General features: G+C 45.0%; 1 protein-coding gene across 6 annotated transcripts in view; it reads left to right on the top strand.

The window, feature by feature from the left end:
- The first annotated feature begins 1,227 nt into the window (after nt 1–1,227).
- Nucleotides 1,228–16,091, top strand: part of LOC148152294 (uncharacterized) — a 96,388-nt gene continuing 81,524 nt past the window's right edge. For 5 of the 6 annotated variants that reach the window (XM_087992281.1, XM_087992268.1, XM_087992258.1 and 2 more), the window contains exons 1-2: nt 1,265–1,345; nt 5,171–5,230. In XM_087992281.1, coding sequence (XP_087848407.1) covers nt 1,294–1,345; nt 5,171–5,230 — 112 coding nt within the window. In that variant the 5' untranslated portion in view covers nt 1,265–1,293. Of the gene's footprint in view, nt 1,515–5,170; nt 5,231–16,091 lie in introns of all 6 variants that reach the window. The other variant, XM_087992288.1, reaches the window with a different exon arrangement.

Genomic DNA, 16,091 nt, shown 5'->3' on the forward strand with positions numbered 1-16,091 from the left:
CTCAAAAAGACATGACCCTCTCTCACTAGTATCCTTACATACAGATAAGGAAGGACACCACTTCGACTGGGACAACACATCCATCTTAGGACAAGGCAAACGGAGACACACACAAGAATTCCTAGAAACATGCCATTCCAACCAGAACTCTATCAACAAACACATCGACTTGGATCCCATTTACCACCCCCTGTGAAAAAGAATAGGAAATGACATCACCATAGGAAATGATGTCACCACAGGAAAAGACATCACCAACCCAAGGCAACCCAAACAAATAAATAGAAAGCGGGCTACATCTCCAGTGCTTTGTCTGGAGGCTCACTGAAGATGTTACCGAGTATGGTGAAAATCACCTGAAAACGAACCTTCCAGCTCAGCAAGCAAACCTACATCCAAAAATTTCAATATTTGCTCAGACTTTAGGGATGCAACAAATGTATGTTTTATATTGAGTATTAGTACTGAAAGGGTTAAATGAAGTTGGGTTTGTTGACTTAAATTCAGAATTGGTTCCTTGTCTTTTATCTGTCACACTAGGAACAGTACATGGATAAAAGGTTTGAGTACTACTTTTCTGGAAACTATGACTAAGAACATGTGGGAGTGGGAGAGTCAGAATCATTGGTGACCTTTAAGCGGCCATTGGATAGGTACATGGATAGGTGCTTAAGCTAGGACAAACGTTCGGCACAACATCATGGGCCGAATGGCCTGTTCTGTGCTGTATTGTTCTATGTTCTATGTTCTAACATTGAATCCTTGAAAGGGGCTGCCTGGAACTGAGTCTGAGGTTTACTTGGCCATTCCCATCCTTCATCAGATGATTGTGGAGCACCTGTTGGACTATAACCTGTTGTGTGATTTTGAACTTTGTACACCCCAGTCCAACACCGACATCTCCAAATCATCATTTATGTAAATAGCGACCTTAGCTATAAGTTGCAAAATTGAACAGGCTGACGATACCCCAAATGGCAATCTCATATATTGGTACAAATGCTTATGGGTATTAATTGTAGTTTACTTCTGGGAATCTAGGTGTAAGTACTATTGCAAGTAAACATGACTCATGTCCAGCTTTGTGAAGGACAGTTCCCCCACCAGCTTTGTGTATAAATCCTCTATCTGGGAGATTGCGTGTTTTACCAAATGGTTTCTGTTTGTTTATAATCCCACAAAGGTGACTGACCACCTGGTCAATGCTGCTCATTCCATGAATTGGACTGGGTTTGATGATTCTTTAATTTTCCAGCCTCCTGATTATTGCCTTTACCTTTGCCCATAAGGCAAATGGCACTGGGCAGGCCTCGCAGAGTCGCGGAAGTGCTTCCAGGTCAACATGGTAGGTGGCCTTTGCTTCTCTGATTGTCCCTAATCCTTCCTGGAATTTAATTAGGAAGTCACTCAGGCAGCCATTTCGTACTTGAAAAATATTGTACCAATCGAGGTGAATCCCTTGCAACAATTTCATCACATGAAGCTTGGGTTCGAGTCTTTTACTCCAATCAGTGGTAAGTGAACCAGTTGTTTATCATAAGAGACGGGAACTAAAGTTGTGCCCTTAATCTATAAAGGTTCCCCAGTATAGGTTCTTAGTCCAGCCAAGGTCTTGCACAAAGTTAAGGTTAGAGTCCATAGTGAATTTTATTAAAAACTAGTTCTGCAATCACTGATATGGTCACACCAGTATCAATCTCCATTAAAGCCAGATGACCATTTAACCAGATGCTTATCTTGATTGGTTCTGACTTTGGGGTTGCTAAGCAAGTTAGCTGTTCCAAACAAGATGTGGGTGGAGTTTGCAGGGTATGAGTTCTCTTGGATACCAGCAAATGAGTTATCTTACTCAATTTAGTTATAGAGTCATAGAGTCGTATACCATGGAAACAGATCCTTTGGTCCTACCAGTCCACGCAGACCATGTTCCCAAACTAAATTAGACCCACTTGCCTCTGCTGGGCCCAAACCTTTCCTATTCATAACCTTATCCAAATGTCTTTTAAACATTGTAACTATACCTGCATCCATCATTTTCTTTGGCAGATGATTCCACACATGAACTACTCTATGTAAAAAAGTTGCCCCTCATGTCCTTTTTCAAACTTTCTCCTCTCATCTTAAAAACATGCCCTCTGCCCCTCATGTTTTTATAGACCTCTACAAAGTCACCCATCCACTTCCTACACTCCAGTGAAAAAGGTCTCAGGCCTCCAGTCTATTTTCATATCTCAAACCGTCCATTCCCGACATTTGGGTAAATCCTCTCAGAATTCTCTCCAGTTTAATAATTTCCTTCCTATAACAGGCAACCCAGAACTGCACACAGTGCTCCAGAATAGGCCTCACCAACATCCTGTACAACATCAACATGAAATCCCAACTCTTAAAGTCAAAGGTCTGAGCAATGAAGGCAAGCATGCTAAACACCTTCTTAACTACCCTGTCTACCTGTGTTGCAAATTTCAAAGAATTAGATACCTGAACACCTAGGTCTGTCTGTTCTACAACAGTATCCAGGGCCCTACCATTAATTGTATTAGGCCTGCCTTTGTTCGTCTTATCAAAATGCAAATCCTCACATCTGTCCAAATTAAACTCTATTAGCCACTCCTCAGCCCATTGACCCAATTGACTAAGATCTCTTTGTAATCATATATAACCTTCTTCACTGTTCACTTTACCAACAATTTTGCTGTCATCTGCAAGCTTACTAACCATGCCTCCTATATTCTCATCGAACTCTCTTGCTGTCTGAAGTCTGCATACCAGCAACCACTACTATGGCTTGCTGAAGGAAATTGTAACCATCTGATTGAGGCTTGGCTTTGTATTGGTGCTTTGCTGTGGGCTGACCATGAGTTTCTCTGACCAGGACATGTCCTGAGGGAAGCTATGCAATTGCCTTCACTCAAGTGGTGTTTCCCAAGCCCAGTCGGGCTGGTGAGGGTGTCAACTTTCATGGCAATACTCTGCAACTGGTATCCTGCCCTTGCTGCACTATCCAATGATACAGCCAGCTGTCACATCTGTTTGAAGTCCAGTTGGGCTTCAGCTAGCAGACCTTTTAACACGGTTACCTCATTAATCCAGACAGTCTCTAAGTACCTCATTAAAAGTTAGACCAAATTCAAAGGCTCCTGCTAGTCATCTTAACCTAGTCAAAAACCACAATGTGGATCCCTCAGTTCTCAAATTGATGATTAAAAGCCATAGCATCTCAGAATTAGAGGTGGAATGGGGTCATAATATTCTTTAACTGCAGCCGTACTGTGGAGGTGCTGGTATTAGACTGGGGTGGATAAAGTCAGAGGTTACACAACACCAGGTTTACAGTCCAATTATTTGAAATCACAAGCTTTTGGAGCGCTGCCCCTTCATCAGGTGATGTGAAGGTGGACCTCACCGGAGGAAGGAGCGATACCTGGTGTTGTGTGACTTCTGACTTCCTTAACTGTGTGAGTTAATTCTTGCAAGGTTTTAGTATCAAGTGCCTCAGGGAAAATTAGGCTCCTAATGACAGAAAAAGCTGCAGCTCCAGCAGGCTCATTGTTTTTCATCTGCCACAATGTTATTTGCTTAGAAAAGTAACACATTCTCTCCACAACCTGAGCCCAGTCAACAGCAGGGTCAAACAAGTCAAGCTTCCTAAATAACGGCTTGATTGAAGAAATGCTTAAGCCATCCCAAGGACTAATGTTGTGAGTGAGTTTCTTCAGGATCATGCTTTACTCTTGTCACCACTGAATTAACTCCACAGAGGCCATTACTTACACATGAACAATCCTTGACTATACTACTGCCTCATTCAGAATCGGGCCCCAGAGTGGCAGTATCTCTGACACTCACCCTTTTTATATCAGTCGGAACTGTCTGATCAGATCAGATTAACAGCCCCAGTCAGGAAACTCATATTGTATGAGGCTGACCTCTTAAAATCACTATAGGAAACAACTATGCTAAACTTAAGGAAGTCTTTGAGGAGAAAGTGAGGTCTGCAGATGCTGGAGATCAGAGCTGAAAATGTGTTGCTGGAAAAGCGCAGCAGGTCAGACAGCATCCAAGGAACAGGAGAATCGACGTTTCGGGCATAAGCCCTTTTTCAGGAATCACATTCCTGAAGAAGGGCTTATGCCCGAAACGTCGATTCTCCTGTTCCCTGGATGCTGCCTGACCTGCTGCGCTTTTCCAGCAACACATTTTCAGCTCTAAACTTAAGGAAGGACAGTTGTAAAGGAATATGGTCTTCCAGGTAAAAACAATGACTGCAGATGCTGGAAAACAGATTCTGGATTAGTGGTGCTGGAAGAGCACAGCAGTTCAGGCAGCATCCGAGGAGCTTCGAAATCGACGTTTAGGGCAAAAGCCCTTCATCAGAATATGGTCTTCCAGTCTACACTTCACCATGTAATGCAATAATTAGATCCTTTTGAAAGGGTCAGCAAGGACTTATGTAAGAGAAATCAGGTTTCACATAACAGCTAAGTGTGTAATATTAAAGTGCAAGGATTAGGAGTAGTGTACTGGAATGGATAGAGGTCTGGTTGGCAGAGAGGAAACGGGAGAAGGGATAAGTGGATCGTTTTTCGTGGCAGGCAGTGACTAGTGAGAGGTTCTACTCAGAGGTTCTACTCGTGGTGATGTGGTAATATCTCCACATTTGCAGAGGACGCAAGGTTGGGTGAGAGGGTGAACTGTGTGCAAGATGCAGAGATGGGAAAGCAGAGGAGCAGAGGGCATTGTCTCAGAATGATGGGGTTCCAGTTTAGATTGAGCTGAGCATTGGGAGTCTTTGGAACTCCTGACCACAGTGAGCTGTGGAGGCAGAGTACTTTAAATCTGAGAGAGATAGGTTCATAACCAATCTGGAAATCAAGGGTTATGGGGAAAGGGCAGGAATGTGAATATGAGGAATTTCAGATCAGCCATGATCCGACTGAATGGGGGAGCAGGCTTGGCGGGCTGAATAGCCTATTCCTGTTCCTATTTTTTAAAGTCTTATAGGATCAGGGATTGCACTGCTGTGTGAAATCAATGTCCCCATATGGATCTACTTTTAGCTAGAGAACAGATGAAGACAAGTCAATAGCATGCAAATCTAAAATTCGACGTGCAGTATCTGAATAGAATTTTTTTTTGAATTGAGAATGTTTTCTGTTCTTTCCTTTAGCTTTAACTGCATTGCCTGAAACAACAGATGAACTTCAGCATAGTACTACAGAGGGTCCAGGTAAGAAACCTCACACATCAAACAGGCTGAATGGGGAGGTGCTGGCCTAGTGGTATTATCACTCAGCTATTAGGCCAGGAAACCCAGGTAATATCCTGGGGATCTAGGTTCAAGTCCCCCATGATGTATGATGGAATGAATTCAATAAAAAATCAAAATCTGGAAATCAAGAGTCTGGTGCTGATGACCATGAACCAGTTGTTGGGGGGAGGGGAGAATTCATCTAGTCCTCTAATGCCCTTTGGGGAAGGAAGCTGCTATCCTTTCCTGGTCTGGCCTACGTGTGACTTCAGACCCACAGCTATGTGCTTACCTCTTAAACTGAGTGATTAGGAATGGGCAAAAGATGCTGGCCTGGCCGGTGATGCCCTCATCCTGGAAAACTACCTTCCTCAGGTGAAAAAGCAGCATCAACTTTGTAGTGTATGCAACATTTCTCTAAACTGAGAGAATTCCATGCCTCGGGATGACAGAGGGTGATGGAAATGGTCAGCAGCATACATCTACACAATGCAGAGAAATGTGAAATGATTCGTCTTGGGAAGAATATGACCAACTTGGACTTCAATGGAGAAATTGTGGAAGTGAAAAGACACATTTGATTGAAGCTTTTATTGTTGTTCTTGGTCAGGACATTCGCAACAATAGAACTATAGAAGTGATACAGCACAGAAAGGGGGCATTCGGCCCATCTTGTCCATGCTTTCCCAAAGACCCTCAGATGCCCTTCCCATCTTCATGCACAAGGTCCATAGATCTGCAGCTTACAACAAATCAAATCGAATCAAATGTCACATGTACTGAGGGACAGTGAAAAGCTTTGCCTTGCGAGCAATCCAGGCAGATCACAGAGTTAAGGAGCATAGATAAGTAAATAATAGGTAACAGCAGCAAAAACAAAACCACAGGTACAGGTGAATATTAAGAGTTTGTGAGCCCATTCAGTATTCTAACAGCAGTAGGGTAGAAACTGTTTTGGAACTGGCTGGTGCATGTGTTCAGGCTTCTGTACCTTCTTCCCGATGGTAGAGGTTGTAGAAAAACATTGCCAGAGTGGGATAGGTCTTTGAGAATGCTGGTGGCCTTTCCTTGATAGCAGCCTGATAAATGATTCTATAAATGGGAGGTTGGCCTTTGTGATCATCCGGGCCGAGTTCACCATTCTCTAACCGTCTCTGATTTTGAATGATACAGTTACCATACCAGGTAGTGATACATCCAGACAGAATGCTCTCGATGGCAAGGGTATTCACCTTCGTGGCAAATTTCGTCAGCTGTCTGAGGAAGAAGAGACGTTGTTGGGCCTTTGTAACCAGTGCATCCACGTGAAGAGTCCAGGAAAGCTTGTTGTGGAAGACCACTCCCAGGAGCTTGACACTCTCCATTTGTTCCACCTCTGTGCAGTTAATGTGTAGGAGGGGCATGAGTAACATCCCGCCAAAAGTCAGTAATGAGTTCTTTTGGTTTTGCTGGCATTGAGAGCTAGGTTGTTCTCAGTGCACCATTTTTCCAGGTCTTCCACCCAGTGTCTGTAGTCTGTTTCGTCGCCATCTGAGATTTGAGCAACTATGGTGGTGTCATCAGTGAACTTGTAAGTGGCATTAGTCTGGTATTTGGCGACACAGTCATGGGTACATAGTGAGTACAGAAGGGGGCTGAGTATGCATTCCTGGGGTCTCCAGTGTTGAGTGTTAGTGAGGATGAAATATTGTCCCCAACCTTCACTGATTGTGGCCTGTGGCTCAGGAAACTGAGGATCCAGTTGCAGAGAGTGGGGCTTAGTCCGAGATCACTAAGTTTAGTAATCGGTCTCGAGGGGATACTAGTGTTGAACTGTAGTCAATGAGTAGGATTCTTACATAGCTGTTCTTGGTGTCAAGATGTTCTAGGGAGGACTGAAGGGCAAGTGATATGGCATCTGACGTGGAAATGTTGGTCCGATAGGCAAATTGGAGTGGGTCAAGAGTACATAGAACATAGAACAATACAGCACAGAACAGGCCCTTTGGCCCACGATGTTGTGCTGAACATTTGTCCAGTACTGGGGAGGCTGGAGTCGATTAATGCCATGACCAGCCTTTCAAAGCACATCATGCCCACCGAGGTTAGGGCCACTGGGCAGTAATCATTGAGCCAAGCTGCATGGGCCGCATTAGGCACAGGGATGAAGTTGGCCATCTTGACACAGGCAGGGACAGTAACCTGCTGCAGGGAGAGCTTGAAGATGTCTGAGAAGATCTCTGCCAGTTGATCTGCACATGCCCTGAGTGCACAGCCTGGTATTCCATCTGGTCCCATCACTTTCCTTGGATTCACATAAAGGAAAACTGGTCTGACCTCTGATGCAGTGACTGTTGGGTTAGGTTCGTCAGGACCTGTCAGAATAGGTGTTACCTCTCTGCTGAAATTCTGCTCAAAGCGAGCATAGAAGGCGTTGAGACAATCTGGGAGGGATATGTCATCGTCTGCTATCTTGCACTGTCTCTTTTTAGAACCTGTGATGTCATTCAGTCCTTGCCATAGTCGCCGGGTGTCTGTCTGAGTCTCTAGTTTGGATCAGTATTGGTCCTTGGCTGTCCTAATGGCTCTGCGAAGGTCATACTTGGATTCCTTGTATTTGAGTGGGTCTCCTGATCTGAAGGCCTCATGCCTGGTTTTTAGTAGATTGTGTATGTCTTGATTCATCCAGGGTTTCCATAAGACCATAAGACATTGGCGTGGAAGTAAGGCCATTCGGCCCATCGAGTCCACTCCGCTATTCAATCATGGCTGATGGGCATTTCAACTCCACTTACCTACACTCTCCCCATAACCCTTAATTCCTTGCGAGATCAAGAATTTATCAATCTCTGTCTTCAAGACATTAACGGCCCAGCCTCCACTGCGCTCTGTGACAATGAATTCCACAGGCCCACCACTCTCTGGCTGAAGAAATGACTCCTCATTTTCATTTTAAATTGACCTCTCTAATTCTAATGCTATGCCCATGGGTCCTCGTATCCCCGCCGAATGGAAACAACTTCCCAGCACCCACCCTTTCTAAGCCATGCATTATCTTGTCAATTTCTATTAGACCTCCCTTCAATCTTCTAATCTCTAACAAATACAATCCCAGGATCGTCAGCTGTTCATCGTATGTTAGACCTGCCAGTCCAGGGATCATCCATGTGAATCTCCGCTGGACACGCTCCTGTGCCAGTATGTCCTTCCTGAGGTGTGGGACCCAAAATTGGATACAGTATTCTAAATTGGGCCTAACCAGAGTTTTATAAAGTCTCAGTAGCACACAGAGTCATAGAGATGTACAGCATGGAAACAGACCATTCGGTCCAAACTGTCCATGCCGACCAGATATCCCAACTCAATCTCGTCCCACCTGCCAGCACCCGGCCCATATCCCTCCAAACCCTTCCTATTCATATACCCATCCAAATGCCTCTTAAATGTTGCAATTGTACCAGCCTCCACCACTTCCTCTGGCAGATAATTCCATACACGTACCACCCTCTGTGTGAAAAAGTTACCTTTAGGTCTCTTTTATATTTTTCCTCTCTCATCCTAAACCTATGCCCTCTAGTTCTGGACTCCCCAACCTCAGGGAAAAGACTTTATTTATTTATCCTATCCATGCCCCTCATAATTTTGTAAACCTCTGTAAGATCACCCCTCAGCCTCTGACGCTCCAGGGAAAACAGCCCCAGCCTGTTCAGCCTCTCTCTATAGCTCAAATCCTCCAACCCTGGCAACATCCTTGTAAATCTTTTCTGAACCCTTTCAAGTTTCACAACATCTTTCCAATAGGAAGGAGACCAGAATTGCACGCAATATTCCAACAGTGGCCTAACCAATGTCCTGTACAGCCGCAACATGACCTCCCAACTACTCAATACTCTGACCAATAAAGGAAAGTATACCAAACACCTTCTTCACTATCCTATCTACCTGCGGCTCCACTTTCAAGGAGCTGTGAATCTGCACTCCAAGGTCTCTTTGTTCAGCAACACTCCCTCGGACCTGACCATTAAGTGTATAAGTCCTGCTAAGATTTGCTTTCCCAAAATGCAGCACCTCATATTTATCTGAATTAAACTCCATCTGCCACTTCTCAGCCCATTGGCCCATCTGGTCCAGTTCCTGTTATAATCTGAGGTAACCCTCTTCGCTGTCCACTACACCTCCAATTTTGGTGTCATCTGCAAACTTACTAACTGTACCTCTTATCCTCGCATCCAAATCATTTATGTAAATGACAAAAAAGTGGAGGACCCAGCACCGATCCTTGTGGCACTCCACTGGTCACAGGTCTCCAGTCTGAAAAACAACCCTCCACCACCACCCTCTGTCTTCTACCTTTGAGCCAGTTCTGTATCTAAATGGTTAGTTCTCCCTGTATTCCATGAAATCTAACCTTGCTAATCAGTCTCCCATGGGGAACCTTGTCGAACACCTTACTGAAGTCCATAAAGATCACATCTACTGCTCTGCCCTCATCAATCCTCTTTGTTATTTCTTCAAAAAACTCAATCAAGTTTGTGAGACATGTTTTCCCAAGCACAAAGCCATGTTGACTATCCCTAATCAGTCCTTGCCTTTCCAAATACATGTACATCCTGTCCATCAGGATTCCCTTCAACAACTTGCCCAACATGAGGTCAGGCTCACCAGTCTATAGTTCCTTGACTTGTCTTTACCGCCCTTCTTAAACAGTGGCACCACGTTTGCCAACCTCCAGTCTTCCGGTACCTCACCTGTGACTATCGATGATACAAATATCTCAGCAAGAGGCCTAGTAATCACTTCTCTAGCTTCCCACAGAGTTCTCGGGTGCTCCTGATCAGATCCTGGGGATTTATTCACCTTTAACCGTTTCAAGACATCCAGCACTTCCTCCTCTGTATTTTGGACATTTTGCAAGATGTCACCATCTATTTCCCTACAGTCTATATCTTCCATATCCTTTTCCACAGTAAATACTGATGCAAAATATTCATTTAGTATCTCTCCCATTTTCTGTGGCTCCACACAAAGGCCACCTTGCTGATCTTTGAGGGGCCCTATTCTCTCCCTAGTTACCCTTTTGCCCTTAATATATTTGTAAAAACCCTTTGGATTCTCCTTAATTCTATTTGCCAAAGCTATCTCATGTCCCCATTTTGCCCTCCTGATTTCCCTCTTATGTATACTCCTACTTCCTTTATACTCTTCTAAGGTTTCACTCGATCTCTCCTGTCTATACCTGACATATACTTCCTTCTTTTTCTTAACCAAACCCTCAATTTCTTTAGTCATCCAGCATTCCCTATATCTACCAGCCTTCCCTTTCACCCTAACAGGAATATACTTTCTCTGGACTCTTTTTTTCTCATTTCTGAAGGCTTCCCATTTTCCAGCCGTCCCTTTACCTGCGAACATCTGCCTCCAATCAGCTTTTGAAAGTTCTTGCCTAATACCGTCAAAATTGGCCTTTCTCCAATTTAGAACTTCAACTTTTAGATCTGGTCTATCCTTTTCCATCACTATTTTAAATCTAATAGAATTATGGTTGCTGGCCCCAAAGTGCTCCCTCACTGACACCTCAGTCACCTGCCCTGTCTTATTTCCCAAGAGTTTTGCACCTTCTCTCGTAGGTACACCCACATACTGAATCAGAAAATTGTCTTGTACACACTTAAGAAATTCCTCTCCATCTAAACCTTTAACACTAAAAATGACAACATTACATTTGCTTTCTTAACCATGAACTCAACCTGCAAGTTAACCTTTAGAGAATCCTGTACGAGCAATTCCAGATCCCTTTATACTTTGGCTTTATGAATTTTCTCACCGTTTAGAAAATAGTCCTTGCCTGTATTCTTTTTTCCAAAGTGCAAGACCCCTCATGTTGAATTTCATCAGCCAATTCCTGGACCATTCTCCTAAACTGTCTAAATCTTTCTTCAGCCTCCCCACCTCCTCAGTACTACCTGCCTGTCTACCTAACTTTGCATCATCAGTGAACTTCACCAGGATGCCCCCAGTCCCTTCATCCAGATCATTAACATATAAACTGAACAGCTGCGGCCCCAACACTGAACCCTGCGGGGCGCCACCGGCTGCAATCCCGATAAAGAACCTTTTATCCAAACTCTCTGCATTCTGTCAGACAGCCAATCCTCAATCCATGCCTGTAGCTCACCTCGAACACCGTGGGCCCTCACCTTACTCAGCAGCCTCCCGTGAGGCACCTTATCAAAGGCCTTTTGGAAGTCGAGATAGATAACATCCACTGGGTTTCCCTGGTCTAACCTACTTGTTACCTCTTCAAAGACTTCTAACAGGTTTGTCAGGCACGACCTCCCCTTACTAAATCCCTGCTGACTTGTTCTAATCTGACCCTGTACTTCCAAGAATTTAGAAATCTCATCCTTAACGATGGATTGTAGAATTTTTCCTACAACTGAGGTTAGGCTAATCAGCCTATAATTTTCCATCTTTTGTCTTGATCCTTTCTTGAACAAGGGGGTTACAACAGCCATTTTCCAATGATCTCGGACTTTCCCTGACTCTAGTGATCAAAGAAAGATCACAACCAATGCCTTTGCTATTTCCTCAGCCCCTCTTCCCCCCCCCCTCAGAACTCTAGGATGGAGCCCATCTGGGCCAGGAGATTTATCAATGTTTCGACCTTTTAGCTTTTCTAGCACTTTCTCTTTTGTAGTGGCCACCATACTCAACACTGCCCCTTGACTCTCCTTAATTGTTGGGATATTACTCATGTCTTCCACTGTGAAGACTGACACAAATTATTTATTAAGTTCTTCAGCTCTTTCCTTATCTCCCAGCACGAGCCTTCCTGCATCAATTTGGAGCGGCTCAATTTCAACTTCTGCCTCGTTTGTTTCTTATATGTTGAAAGAAACTTTTACTATCATTTCTAATATTACTGGCTAGCTTACCTTCATATTTGATCCTCTCCTTCTTTATTTTTCTCTTTGTTATCCTCTATTTTTGTAATCTTCCCAATCTTCTGATTTCCTAGTGCTCTTGGCCACTTTTTAAAGCTCTCTCTTTTTCTGTGATACATTTCCTGACTTCCTTTGTCAGCCATGGCTGTCTAAGCCCCTCCCTTTCTTTTCTTTGGGATGACCCTCTGTACTGTGTCCTCAATTACACCCAGAAACTCCTGCCATTGTTGCTCGACTGTCTTCCCCACTGGGCTCTGCTTCCAGTTGATTTTCATTAGTTCCTCTCTCATGCCCCTGTAATTACCTTTGTTTAACTGTAACACCATTACATCCAAATTTGCCTTCTCTCTTTCAAACTGCAGACTGAATTCTACCATATTATGATCGCTGTCTCTAAAGTGTTCCCTTACTTTAAGATCTTTTATAAAGTCTGGCTAATTACATAGAATTAAGTCCAGAATAGCCTGCTCCTTTGTGGGCTCCATCACTAGCTGTTCCAAAAAGCCATCCTGTAAGTATTCCGTGAATTCCCTTTCTTTGGATCCATTGGCAACATTATTCACCCAGTCCATCTGCATGTTGAAGTCCCCCATGATCACTGTGACCTTGCCTTTCTGACATACCCTATCTATTTCCTGGCATATCTTGTACTCCTGGTCCTGACCATTGCTAGGAGGTCTGTACATAACTCCCATTATGGTTTTTTTGCTTTGTGGTTCCTCAACTCCACCCACACAGACTCCACATCATCTGACCCTATGTCATTCAGTGCTATAGAATTCATCTTATTCTTAACTAACAAGGCAACCACGCCCCCTCTACCCATCTCCCTGTCTTTCGATGCATTGTAAATCCTTGGATGTTTAACTGCCGGTCCTGAACCCCCTGCAACCACATCTCTGTGACGCCTACCACATCATTATCATTCACGATGATTTGTGCCGTTAATTCATCTCCTTTGTTACGAATACTAAGAGCATTCAGGGAAAGCGCCTTAATACAGCCCTAGTGACCACCCTATTTATCCTTTTTACCAGAACGGTTCAGGTGGAGACCGTCCCATCGGTACAGATCTACCCGGTTCCAAAACTGATGCCAATGTCCCATGAAATGGAATCCCTCTTTCCCACACCAATCTCTTAGCCACGTGTTTACTTCCCTAATTTTCTTATCCCTATGCCAATTAGCATGTGGCTCGGGCAGTAATCCAGAGATTATGACCCTCGAGGACCTGTTCTTCAATTACTTTCCTCGTGCTCGATAATCCCCAAGCAGGTCCTCCTTCCTAGCCTTGCCTATGTTGTTAGTGCCAACGTGGACCACAACAACGGGATCTTCTCCCTCCCGCTCCAATATCCTTTCAAGCTGGTTGGAGATGTCCTGCACCCTGGCTGCGGGCAAGCAACACACCATGTGGGACTCCTGATCCAACTCACAAAGGATTCTATCTGATTCCCCTAATTATGGAATCCCCTATAACAACTACTTGTCTTTTTGCTCCCCCACACCCTTTGAATGGCCTTCTGCCACGGTGCCATGGTCAGCTGGCTCATCCTGTCCACATCCTTATCCATACACGGAGCAAAAATCTCATACCTGTTGGACAAGGTCAGGGGCTGAGGCTTCTCCACTCCTGAACTCAGAATCCCCCTACCTGCCTCACTTACAGTCACACCCTGTTGTCCCTGATCATTAACTGAATTTAAATTACTTAATCTACCGGGTGTGACTGCCTCCTGAAACAAAGCGTACAGGTAACTCTCCCCCATCCCAGATGTGCCGCAGTGTTTGAAGCTCAGCTTCCAGATCATCAATTCTGATCCGGAGTTCTTCCAGCAACCGATACTTGCTGCAGATGTGGTCACTGCCGCTCACAATGGGATCAGCCAGCTCCCACATCATACAGCTACAGCACATCACCTGCCCAGCCATCTCTACTTATTTCAATAATTTATACAAATTTATGAATTAAATAATTTCTACTACTTCTCTAAGTTCTTATTCAACTAACCAACTCACAGTTACCTTTCAATCGATCACGTGATACATGACAAATATAAATTGAAACGCCTTAACTTAGCAACACATGAGAGTATGTTTTTTTTGGTTAGAGGAGGAGAGCGGGTGGGAGACACTACACGTGTAGTGTCTCGGGATTCAGCCGCTGCCCAAATATATACCCAGCAGCATCTGCTCCTCGCTGTGGCCTCCTCCTTCTGCTGCTCCTTTAAAAGCCTCACTTACCCAGCAGTGCCGTGTCTGTTCCTATCCACTGTTCGCTTGCCAAGGTAAGGTTTGTATATTTTAAGGTTACCTACCTGTCGGGCCTCTGCTCCTCGCTGTTGCTGCTCCCACTCCAACTGCCGCCGAAAATATCCTGCTGGGGAACCCCGGGAATGACTTCCTTGGTGTGCAGTCCTCCACACACTTGCTGATAAAGTCAGTGACAGTGGTGGCGTACTTGCCCGAGGTACCTGCAGGCTGTTTGAACAGGGCCCAATCAGCCGATTCTATACAGCACAGGAGTTGATCCTCTGTCTCCTCCGACCAGCACTGGACCTGTATCAGTGAGGGGGGGGGGGGGGTCTCCTGCTTAAGCTTTTGCCTGTAAGCCGGGAGAAGGAACACGGCATTGTGGTCGGAGTTCCCGGAATGAGGGCAGGGATGGAGCAGTAGGCATCCTTCTCAGTGGTGTAGCAGTGGTCTAAAATGTTCGGGCCCCTGGTGGGACAGGTAATGTTCCGGTAGTACTTGGGCAACACCTTCCTTGGATTGGCTTGATTGAAACCACCAGTTACAATAAACAGGGCCTTGAGGTGCTCTGTCTCCAGGGTGTTAGTGGTGGAGTACAGCACATCCAGAGCATCCTCAACCTTTGTTTGTGACGGTCTGCACATAGCAGTTAGTATAGCAGCGGGAAATTCCCATGGTAGATAGAAAGGGTGGCATTTGGTGGTGAGGGGTTCAAGGTTTGGGGAGCAATAACTGCCCAGGGTTACAATGTCAGTGCACCACACGTTGGTGATTAAAAAGCAAACCCCTCCACCCTTTGTCTTACCAGAGGACGCTGTATGGTCCATACAATGGAGAGAAAAACCATCAGCCTGATGTTTTAGAAGAATTAATTTGTGTCTGCCTCCACCACCAACACAGGCAGCAAATTGCAGTCAGCCATCACCCTCTGTGTAAAACAGGTCCTCACATCCTCTCTAATGCTTCAGCCACTGAGATTGTACTGCAACCTTACCTACCAGGACTACAACCTTACCTACCTTGACTACAACCTTACCTACCAGGACTACAACCTTACCTACCAGGACTACAACCTTACCGACCTGGACTACAACCTTACCTACCTGGACTGCAACCTTACCCACCTGGACTACAACCTTACCTACCTGGACTGCAACCTTACCCACCTGGACTACAACCTTACCGACCTGGACTACAACCTTACCCACCTGGACTACAACCTTACCGACCTGGACTGCAACCTTACCCACCTGGACTACAACCTTACCTACCTGGACTGCAACCTTACCCACCTGGACTACAACCTTACCGACCTGGACTACAACCTTACCGACCTGGTCTACAACCTTACCCACCTGGACTACAACCTTACCGACCTGGACTACAACCTTACCCACCTGGACTACAACCTTACCGACCTGGACTACAACCCTACCTACCTGGACTACAACCTTACCGACCTGGACTACAACCCTACCTACCTGGACTACAACCTTACCCACCTGGACTACAACCTTACCGACCTGGACTACAACCTTACCGACCTGGTCTACAACCTTACCCACCTGGACTACAACCTTACCGACCTGGACTACAACCTTACCCACCTGGACTACAACCTTACCGACCTGGACTACAACCCTACCTACCTGGACTACAACCTT

Source organism: Chiloscyllium plagiosum, unplaced genomic scaffold, assembly GCF_037043375.1.
Source record: "Chiloscyllium plagiosum isolate Xiang-an unplaced genomic scaffold, Cpla_swu_hap1 HiC_scaffold_1, whole genome shotgun sequence".
Taxonomy (NCBI): Eukaryota; Metazoa; Chordata; class Chondrichthyes; order Orectolobiformes; family Hemiscylliidae; genus Chiloscyllium; species Chiloscyllium plagiosum.